Source organism: Corvus hawaiiensis, chromosome 4, assembly GCF_020740725.1.
Source record: "Corvus hawaiiensis isolate bCorHaw1 chromosome 4, bCorHaw1.pri.cur, whole genome shotgun sequence".
Taxonomy (NCBI): domain Eukaryota; kingdom Metazoa; phylum Chordata; class Aves; order Passeriformes; family Corvidae; genus Corvus; species Corvus hawaiiensis.
The window spans coordinates 24,779,929-24,791,075 of NC_063216.1; the positions used below are offsets into that span (position 1 = coordinate 24,779,929).

The 11,147-nt window shown below is 45.2% G+C and overlaps 1 protein-coding gene across 2 annotated transcripts in view; it reads left to right on the forward strand.

The window, feature by feature from the left end:
* The window catches only part of STAB2 (stabilin 2), a 77,505-nt gene that overhangs the window by 64,930 nt on the left and 1,428 nt on the right, over positions 1-11,147 (forward strand). For both annotated transcript variants that reach the window (XM_048301125.1, XM_048301126.1), the window contains 12 exons: positions 1,357-1,461; positions 1,828-1,935; positions 2,610-2,803; positions 3,793-3,934; positions 4,243-4,376; positions 5,459-5,624; positions 5,859-5,965; positions 6,580-6,699; positions 7,482-7,640; positions 8,469-8,576; positions 9,260-9,388; positions 10,472-10,591. In XM_048301125.1, coding sequence (XP_048157082.1) covers positions 1,357-1,461; positions 1,828-1,935; positions 2,610-2,803; positions 3,793-3,934; positions 4,243-4,376; positions 5,459-5,624; positions 5,859-5,965; positions 6,580-6,699; positions 7,482-7,640; positions 8,469-8,576; positions 9,260-9,388; positions 10,472-10,591 — 1,592 coding nt within the window. The remainder of the gene's footprint in view (positions 1-1,356; positions 1,462-1,827; positions 1,936-2,609; positions 2,804-3,792; positions 3,935-4,242; positions 4,377-5,458; positions 5,625-5,858; positions 5,966-6,579; positions 6,700-7,481; positions 7,641-8,468; positions 8,577-9,259; positions 9,389-10,471; positions 10,592-11,147) is intronic.

Consider the following 11,147-nt stretch of genomic DNA (forward strand, 5'->3'; position numbering starts at 1 on the left):
TGGTTTTAAACGTGAACTAGGTGGGAGCAGGATCAATATCTCCCTTTAAACTTAAATTCTTTCCTGACATAAAGCCTTCAGATAAGAAGCTACAACATTAATGCTTCCGTCCTAACCCTGTGCATCTGTACTGCTCCTGAGGCACATGGGATGGGGGGGTATAGGCAAGACAACAGGCTTGGACACAGATATTCAGGATTATGCTTACCTACAATTCATCCACTTTATAGCACACCATAGCATAAAATGTATGAGCCATGAGCTTGAAACCAGATTATTAAATTTAAGAGAAAAACATTTTATAGCCCCTTCTTTTTGATGTAGATTTAAGTCAACCAAAAATTAACTAAGCAGCTGAAATTTTAAAAAGCCAGCAAGTGGAGCTCCTTTTCAGCAGGACAGGTATTCAAAAAATCAGTTCCACCAATCCCACATAATTTTCTTCTTTAAACTACAATACTTCAGGAAGAAGGATAAGGCCATAAAGGATTCTACAGCATTAAATTATAAAATAGAGAGCCACGAATAATTTTTTAAGAAGGATTTAGCACATAAGTTATTGCAAGGCCCAAAGAGGAGGAGGAAAAAACACCACCTATAGATTAAACCACACCTCAGGTTGGAGGGCAGAAGGAGCAAAGCCTCATCTATAAAAGGAACTGAAGGAATCCAAAAGTTTTTAGTCATAAAAATATCTGAAACCTAAAAAAAAAATATAGGTAACTTGTCTACATTTTACAACAAAGACTCACTAATCTCATATGTGGCTTCTTTGCTCAGCTAGACCTTCTCCCACACAGCAACCAAGCACTCTCCCTCCACACTCTTGTTTTTCTTGGGCCTCCCCACAATTAGCAGCTGTTGCTCATTAGGAGTGATTTGTCTGGTGTTGTGGTGCATGGGGTCTTCAGCTCAGCCATTAATTCTTTCCTGCCACAGTCCTTTGTGGAGTTTGCTACTCCACTGCAATGTGCAGATCAATATTCATTTTCATTGTCAGAGGCACATTGAACTAATGCCAGTCAGAAAATCATAGGACTGCAGGATAATTCAGATTGGAAGGGGTTTCAGAAGGTCTCTAGTCCAACTCCCTTCTCAAAACAGGGTCACTTCTGAGCTCATGTTGTTCAGGATTTATCCTGTCAGGACTTGCAAACCTCCAAGGATGAAGATTGCTCAACAACTCTGGAAAGTCTGGTCCTCTGCTTGACTGGCCTCATGGTGAAATACCATGAAGTTAGGCTCAGATAAATTATTGCTGGATAATACTGTATCTAAACTGACATGATGGTGTTTCTCTAGAGCAAGATTTTCCCCTTTGCCACTCTGCAAGTGATTTCTGTGCTTCTTTTCCAGCTTGTGAATGCAAGAACAACGGGCAGTGTGACGAAGGATACTCAGGGACAGGACGATGTTTCTGTGAAACAGGATGGACTGGCCGGCTGTGTGAAACCAAGCTAGGTCTCTGCCTGCTCTCACCAGACTCTGTCCATGGAGCCATGGGTTGAAAGTACTTGCAGTTCATCAGAAGGTTCCCATAGATAAGAGAGAAAGGGTTAATAATGTTAGGAGCCATCTAAGAACACTTAGGGACTCTGCTCTGGACTGAGGACAAATCCCTTCAGCCCACTGTCTCCTCTTTTGTGATATGGCAATAGGAGTTCCCACCTCCCCTATGGAGGGGCTTTGGGCTGTGGCAGTCAAAAACTAAATGTCTTAGAAGTTTCCCAGTTAACCAGACTGGTATGAAGGGTTCTCCTTGTGCATGAAACAAGGGCATGGTGGTACAAGAGCTCTTTCATTCCAGCTGTCCTGCCTTCCCTGCAGCTCTGCCGCCAACGTGCTCCCCGAGCTGCTCGGCCCACGCCGTCTGCACGGAGAACAACACGTGCCAGTGCAAGCCCTTGTACAACGGGGACGGGATCACATGCACAGGTGAGCTGCCACCCCCTGCTCACAGCGAGAAGGCAGCTTCTTCCCTCCTCCACACGCACGTGAACACAGTTACTGCCCACTGTGACATGTTGCCTGTCCAACCTAAAAACTTCCACTGTGCAGCAAGTGAAACAAAGTTAGGATATAGAGAGTTCAGCTTTTTCTAAATCAGAAGGCTGCCTTCTCCAGACTTTACCAAGCAGGACCATGGGCAGCAAGTGCCCTTCAGTCAAGGTTTGAACACAGCAGGGTTTTAAGCTGGGTTTCCCTCAGAGGATTTACACTGGGACTTGATGATATCAAAGGGTTTTTCCAACAAAAATGATTCTATGATTTATTTTTATGACTGTAGGCAAGGCAGTTCCCTGGTAACACTGCTACAGAAAGAGTTGTTCTTTCTCAGCCAGGTGTCTTACATCTTCCAAACCTGGCCAGAAGTCTGAGGGTTGGTACCATGTCTCCTAAATCAAGAACATCCTGACAAGGCCTTCAGAGGCCTAAGAGATAGACTTACAGAAATTCAGTAATGCCTCAGGAAACGAAAACAGCTTTTTTTTTCTTAAACAAGTATTCTGGTAGTTTTAGTGTGAAAGGACTGGTGATGGTTTGTCTTTATGAAGAACATCCTCTTTAAAAGCAGACTTTACTCACTTATTTCCTTTCTTCCCCTGCAGCTGTAGAACTGTGCAAACAGAACAATGGTGGGTGCCACAAGGCGGCTGAATGCACACAGCACGGGGTGAAAGTCTTCTGTAGCTGCCAGAAGGGATACAAGGGAGATGGGTTTACTTGCCTTCCAATAAATCCTTGTGCTGATGGGTTCAACGGAGGCTGCCATGAGCATGCCATTTGCATTGTCATAGGCCCTGTAAGTTGAATGGTTTCAGTCCCCAGAAGGGAAGTCTGACACATTTCTCCCTGGTGCCAGCAGACGTCTCCTCTGGCTGGATGGCACTCTGCACCTCTCTAAATCCCTGTTTTCCAAAACAACTTACTTAGCTCCAACCTACTTTCCACATCAGTTTGGTATGCTTTCAGCTGAAGGGTGAGAAGCAATCTGACATCTTTGCTCTGGGGAATGGGATAACACAGAAGATGAGATGTTTTGCATACATAGTCTTTCTGTCCCACTCTTAGCTCTCCCTAACTGGATATCCTTATTTGCTGCAGGAATTTGTTAGATCAAAATTAAATACATTTTAGAAGCTAAACAAAGTGACAGCTGGGAGAATAGTGTCACTTGTTCGTTGCTTGAACTCAGCTTAAAAGCTCCACAGCCACATGATACAAATTCCATGACCCACATAGTCGGTGTGGTTAGGGAAAACTTGTGCAGGTGACTTGATCCAGCATTTGTCCTGGTGCTTCCAGGATCACTTCTCCATTCCACTGGTGTCTTGCCTGAGCTGCCTTCCAGGAGTGATCTAGAAAAGTCTTGCTGATAATCCATTCCAGCTGTCAACCCTCGCAGTCCCTAGATGTCACCAATTCCTGCTTGGTTTATAGCTCTCATTTATTACTATCAGTGGGCCATTAAATTCCATTCTTGCTTTCATGCCCAGCCATTTAAATATCATTTTGATATGTTTGCCATCCCTTTTTGTGAATTATGTGTCATATAACCCTCCTATGCACGTTACTAACTTTGTGGATGAAATTATGCTTTGGTGTTAATTCAGCAAAGCATCCGAGTACGTGTGTAAATGTTTGGCTTAGTTGTTAGTAGCAACTTTTCTGTTTGTCCATTCCTGCTTACATCAAATGACATTTTCCCAACAGTTCAGAATGTTGCCTGAAACACCAGTTTTAGGTCAGCTAAATGCTTGTCTTGGCCTTTTTCCTTCTCTCTCTGAGCAGGACAGACGTAAGTGCGAGTGCAAAAGCAACTACATTGGTGATGGGCTGAACTGCTCCGTGATGCAGCTGCCCCTTGACCGCTGCCTGCAGGGCAACGGGCAGTGCCACCCCGATGCTGACTGTGCTGATCTGCACTTCCAAGGTGAGGAGGGCACACCTTGCACACCACCAGCCCTGTGCCCTGAGGCCAGTGGCACTATTAGCTTGCTCAGCCCTCTACCTCTGTCGCTGTGAAACAATGAGATTGCAGTTGGAATGTGTGCTTACATACTTGGCAATACCAGCTCCATGAAGCAACATGTGAGGGCAGTCCAGGTGGGAATATCCCTAAGGAATCAATCTGTTCTAACTACGTTTCACAAAATTCACGGATATTCATATGGCACAGCTGGCTCTGCATCCAGGCACAGAAACCCCTTCAGGAAGAGCTGGTCCTTCTCTCTCTTGCAGACACCACGGTCGGGGTGTTCCACCTGCGCTCCCCCCTGGGGCAGTACAAAATGACTTACGAGCAGGCCAGGGAGGCCTGTGCCAATGAGTCAGCCACCATCGCCACCTACAACCAGCTGCTCTACGCACAGAAGGTGAGGAGGCCTCTCCGAGGGAGGAGATCCCCAAAGAGCACTGAGTCACAGTGTAAATTGAGAGGGAGGAGCAAGGGGGCTGCTCTGTGCTAATAAGCATAATTTGACTGCCTTTCCTCCACCTATGCTCCCTGGTATGTTTGGCTGGGAGCAGTCTTCAGACTTTTTATTGGTTTCATGCCTGTTCACACAGCACTGGAACCACTTGACAAGTTCTTGTTTCCAGTGATGATGGGGTGAGAGGTAGAGTCAGACTTTCAGAGTATTTTCCAGGGGATTTTAATTATTACCACTTCTTAAAGAAATGTGCACTTCAGAATTATGCTTAATTTATTTCTTTAAAGTAAGTCTCCAGGAATCTTTTTCTCAAATGCTGTTAACAGACCCATTTCCACTTTGCTTTCCTTGAGCACATTACAGGCAACACATTGTTGATGTGAGTAGGGTAAGCATCTCAACTCGGGTTTGCAAAACTTGTTTTAGAAGAGTGGGTCAGACTGACTGTCTCTAGCTCCTTCCAACTATGGAAGGAAGAAAGACACTCACTGTTTAGAGACACCTGTAGCAAAATGTGAAGCTGGACCACAGCCTGTACATCAAGCTACTTCTACTGCAGATTCAGACTGCAGCCAAAGCTGCAGGTTCTCTGTGCCCCATAGTCTAAATGTTTCCCTCAAAGCAGCAAAGTCAGCAATGGGGCTGGCTCGAGCACTCCTGGTCACTTACACTCTACTTTGAGTTGGTTTGTCAGCCCTATCCACACAGGCAAAAGGCGGGCTGGCACACCACTGAATTGCGCATCACCTTTGGCTTTCACATCCTCCTCTGATGCTGCCCAACTTTCCGATCAGGGAGGCTTTTCCAGGAAAGGCTTGGTTGGTCCCCTTTGGCACAGAGCTCGGTGCAGGGCAGGCTGCAGGACAGACGGATGGACAGAGCCCATTCAGATCCACAGGAGGGGTGCTGGCAGGGCAGGTGCTGCCTGAGCGCCCCGGGGGCTCTGTTCATTCCATCTGCAGTTCCCCAGCCCCACCACACAGCTTTTCCCCTGCGTTTTTCCCTTCTGGCTGTGCTGACCACAGGCGAGGTACCACCTGTGCTCTGCTGGCTGGCTGGATGCTGAAAGAGTGGGCTACCCCACCGGCTTCTCCTCCCCAAACTGCGGCTCCGGATACGTCGGCATCGTGGACTACGGGAGAAGAGTCAATCTGAGCGAAACCTGGGATGTTTTCTGCTACAGGGAGAAAGGTAAGAGGGTCCTTTGCCACATCTCTCTGTGCAAACGGGGGCAGCAGCCCAGATTTTGGTTCCTTCCATCAGCCACAGGCTGCTAGACAACACTGCAAGAGACTTTGCCTCTTTTTTAACTTTAAAAAAAATCATAACCTGCTGCTTACAAGTTGTTTTTCAGGCACAGAGCCACCTAAACCTTTCTTGGCAAGGGTGTTTGCCCATACAGCTCTCCGTATTTGTACCTTTCAGAGGTGAACTGCACCTGCAAGCCAGGCTATGTGGGAGACGGCATCTCCTGTAGTGGGAACTTGCTGCAAGTGCTGATGTCCTTCCCAACTCTGACAAACTTCCTGTCGGTAGGAACCAAGGATGGGGTGGGAGTGCAGCAAAGCAGGCCCCAAATGCTTTATCCAAGGTTTGCTTTACTAGCCCAGCAAACACAGGCAATAACAACACACCAGTGAAGCAAGGAGGAGTGGTCTAAATCTGCACCCTCAAAATCAGAACTTAGTTACTATTTTTTTAATTACTTGCCCGAGAGATGTTTCTGGATTCTAAATTCAATTGGAATTAAAAGCCTGGTGCAGCCTTAGCTTTAAGGAGACTCTGCACAACTTCTTAAGCATCACAAGGAGCACGGTGCTTCGGAACTTTATCAAATTGCTGCTGGGAAAAGGCAAAATGTTAAGAGTTCCTTTCTTGTCACTACTCAGAAAGGCACTATATGTATAAGCAGCCTCAAAGACAACAGGGACCCAACTTCTGCAAATCAGCTTAAGATGTGCTCGTCAAATCAGCAGCTAGAGCTGGGTTTTGAATATGAAATTCCTTTCTAAAGTCACTCCAGAGCTGTTTTGTGGCTAATAACAGAAAGTTCCTTTGTTGTCGTTCATACGGTCTCATCTTTTCCACTCTCCACACAAGAGTGCACAATTGTTCTTTAGTAAAGCTGGATTTTGTTTCTGCCTAGGACATCATGGCTTACTCCAACACCTCCAGGAAGGGGAGAGAGTTCCTGCAGTACCTCACAGACCTGTCAGTGCACGCCACTCTCTTTGCTCCCAATGATAGTGGATTAAAGGAAAATGAGGTCAGGGGTTTTTCTTTTTTTCCTTCCTTGTTCTATTAACACTTTTTAAACAGCTATTATGAGTTTCTGCATCCCATTAAAATTTAAGCTTAAAAAAATAATCTTAGTATGATGTGACTTCTGTGTAACCCCATATAATTTAAACTGTACTCACAAAAGACATGAATTCATTGTTTCCATTTCCCTTCCATGGTTAGGGGCGCAAGGTTATCAAGTGTTCAAGTCACTACAAAGACTTTTCCATCAGGCATTTTAGTTACCCTGTTATGGAGGAGTCTGCCTCAGATGAAGTCTGCTCCAGCTCATTAGCATTGAGCACAGTTACTTGAAGAAAGCAGCACACAGCTTTGGTATTTCCCACAAATACATTAAAGGCATCCATTCCTAACTGTTCCTATGCTTACCCCTTTTATTCTTTCTTTCCTTCCTTCCATCAAACACTGTCTCAAACAATCCACAAGCGTTCACGTACTGGTTTACATCTTCAAGCTGTTTGGAATATCTCTGAGTCTCATCACATCAGGTCATCCTACAGAGGAGTGAAATCCTTTGTCCTGCTGGAATTAAGGTGCTGCCTGCTGCAGGCAGCCATCAGAGGCCAGCAGGGACAGAAGGTCCCACTGTTCCCATGCAGATTTCCCAATAACCTCTAATGCTGCTGCACTTGCTGCAGCATTAATAGCAGAGGGGGAAAAAAGGGTCACAGGCACTTAGCCTACTAGTAAATCCAAAGGATTAATGAGATCCATTAACTCTCCTTGTATTTTGCCCCTCATCTGCAGACACTTTCTGGGAGAGACATCGAGTATCATCTATCTAATGCCAATATAATGTTTTATGAGGACTTGACCAATGGAAGCACCCTTCTAACTCGTCTAGGGAAAAAACTCCTCATTACAAACTCCAGGGGCCAGGAACATCAAGTCCCCACTGCTGACCAGGTACCTTTGTAATAAATTTCCCATCTTTGTGCCTTTCCCCCTCTCAGGCTATACCCTGTGATCGGGTGGCACACGGATCTGGAGGGCATTTTGATAAGGTTAGAGTGGGCAGCAATGAGACTGAGTTTAGAAGGCTCTTTCCTGTCCAGAGACTGAAGGATAGGAGCTGGCAAACTGCAAATTTACAAGCTTGCAAATGGACAAGCTCAGACCTGCAAAACACAAAGGAAGCTGTTGAAGTGGCTTTTGGGAATGCAAAAATGGGGATATGGGCTTCATTTAACTCTTCTCTCAGCTTGGCAGGATTATGGGGGAGATGGCTGTGGGATGAAGAGATGAGAGCAGCAGCTTATAATTAAAAAAAAGGTGTTGGCATTTGTAAAGTTTCTTGGTAACTTTCTGGGAGAGGCAAGAGACACCAACTCAGCCGTGCTCACGGCAAGCAAACTCCAGCCAGCAAACTCAAGTGGCAAGTGGCTTCCTCCACAGTGAAAGTGGCTGCCTGGCATCAGGAATAACAGCACTTCTAGGCAGAGCTTGGCAATTTCCCAAAGATCACAAAAACCTTTAATTAGAAAAGAAATAAAAAGGACAGAGCAACATGAAGGCAGCACGCAGGTAATGATGATGGCTACTTCATGCGCAGGAGAACCATGACCAGCCTGGGGCCATCCCCAGCTGATGTCCAGGGAGGCAGCAGTGTGAAATCCCCTGTATTTTTTCTCTCTGGGTGTCAGCAGCTGAGGTGGGGAAATCATCTTAACATCAATTTCAGTACCACAGGGAGAAGGGTCAAAGCTCAGCTCTCATTCCTTCTTTTCCTGGTAGGGTGAGATCCGATATGTGGACAGAAGTGCTATTGTTGAGTGGGATATAATTGCTTCCAATGGGATAATCCACATCATTTCAGAGCCTCTAAAGGCTCCATCAGAACCTGTAAGTACATAGTGATTTAGGTTTTTGGGGTGGTGAGAGGTAACTGTGTCTTATGTCACCCTAAACTCCTTGCTGACATTCATATATTCCCAGTTTCCCTGACATACAAGCAGCTTTCAGCTTAAAAGGTTACTTTCAAAGAGAATTAGAAGTTGAAAACAAGGTACCAGTGATACCAAAATATTTGTCTGAACAATTTCTTCCCACATTTATAAATTTATTTTCTTTATATAACATAATGGAGCTCATGTGTGTAAGAGAGATTTTAAAGTTCCACTTTAGTTCTTCCAAAAAGACCTTTCAAGATTCTAAGGAGCATTGTTTACTCTTGCTTTGGCATTCATTCCAATCCAAAACAACAAGGTTTTTTGAAAACAGATACCTTTTGCCTGCATGAATTCCTGCAAAGCTCCCAGTTATCCAGTTGTCTCCTTGGTCCACAAGGTGTAGTGATGGACTCGGCAGTGCTGGGTGAACGGTTGCACTCGATCATCTACTTCAACATAAACAGTTCTATGATTCTGTCAAAAGGCTGCATTTAAATGTCTCTAGGGAACACCTACCAGGAAACCCAAACACAAGAACAGCTCAGGACTAGAGCATAGCTCAAAGGGACACTGCATGGATGCTGTAACCTGACCAGTATGCACCCATAGCTCACTCACCCTCTCCCTTGCTTCCAGGCTCCTCTCCATGCCAGTTCTGGGACAGGAATATTCTTTGGCATCTGTCTAGTTACTGGAATTGTGGCTCTTATTGGATATTCTTACCTCAGGTTCAGGAAGAAAAACACAGGCTTCCAGCACTTCAAGGTAGGTGGCGGGTGAGAACACGAAGCAGGGGGTGGACAACACTTCCCCAGACCCACTGCACTTCCCAAATCCACAATCTCCAGTTTCTCCAGGGGTTTTAAGCTAGATTAAAAACCCTCATCACTTCACACTTGAACTGTTCAGACTGAGACACAGAGGAAGTGAGGAAGGGCTCACACACTTGCCTTGGGCATGAGCTTACAATTGCCCTCAGACCTCTCCACCCAAGTGTCTGCTCACACAGACACTTCCAACGCCAAGGACTGGCCCAAAGCTCATTTAACTACACCACAGCAGTGCATAAGTCTTTGCCTCCCCAGAAAGCTCACCCTTAAGGAAGCAGGCAAATACAACCACTGAAAGGGCACCTGTCCTCCATTGCTATTTATTTTGTTGTTCTGGAGGTTGAAACGTTTGATAGAACATTAATAACAGTTCCTAAACTATAGGAAAAAGGCCAGATCCAAAAAACAAACAAATTGAAATGCCTGTAGAATTGAAAAGTGCAGGTTTTTATACTGATGCACTTACATGCTTGATTTCTCTTAACTAATTTTGCTAGCAACACATAGATGCAAAACCAGCCAGCAACAGCCAAGCTACAGAGATGAGGGATGAGAAAAAAATATTACAAAATACACAAGAACCAAACCAAAAGAAAGTCTACCTAGAAGTGAACAGAAATCCCTTCCTGTTCTAGTCCCTGCATGTAACGTGAATCATCTTCTAGAAACAAAACCCAGGAGTCAAGAGCCAGGGTAAACACTTGCATTTTTAAATGGTGTCAGTGAGAGCCCTTAGGACAAACCAGATGTTTTTTACTCCAAGCACAATTTCAGGGCCACACTTCCTCTCCCATTCTTCACTGAGGCTTAAAAATAGGAAGGGAGAGGAAAAGAGACACCAGTGTTAAGTGACCTGAGATAATACAACAGCCAAAACCACAGTTCATGCCCAGAGACGGGTTTAGACAACAAAGCCAGTTCAACCACAACACCGCACCAGTAGGTAGTGAAGCTCAAGTGCCCCACTTTATGCACTGGAGGAGGAAGATGAAACTTAAGTTTGGGTTCTCTTGTGTAGTCAAAAGATGACACTGACACCACATCGCTGGACAAGTCACAGCCTTCAAATATCACCAACCCCTCATACGAAAGTCCTTCGACAGCGACTTCACCAGAACCTACTTATGATCTTTTCTCAGTAAGTGCTCATTTTGCTTTGAGATTGAGACACTACTAATATAGTGGTAAGAGGGAATGACTTAGTGAAAGAAAAACGTCTAGCTGGAAAATAAAAATTAATGCAAGAAGCCAGCATTTGAGTTCCTGGCTCTCCTGTCTCCCTGCTGCTGGAAACTGGGTTTGTCTCACCTGTAGTAAAATCAAAGCTGTGGTCAACAGCTGCATCTCAAGTCCACCTTCAAAGACAGCTGAATTAAACTGGACTTCAAATGCCACTGGATGGCAGTGACATGTCCATACAAACTTAAGAAGCCTTCTAATTTGTCTTCATGTCTCCTTGCTGAGAGCCATGCTGGCACTCCAAAGAATCTGAAACACAGCAGGGAGGGGGCTGGGAATGCAGGGAAGGAAAGAGCACACCCTCACCAAGGTACAGAGTCTAAAATCAAAATGCACCGTTTTGCATCCAGTAAAAGGGCTTGTTTGCTGCAAAAATGTCAGGTGCCAACTCTGGCATCTGTATGGACAAATCTGCGAAGAAGTTACTTTTGTTTCTTAATGTAGTGTTCAAGTCT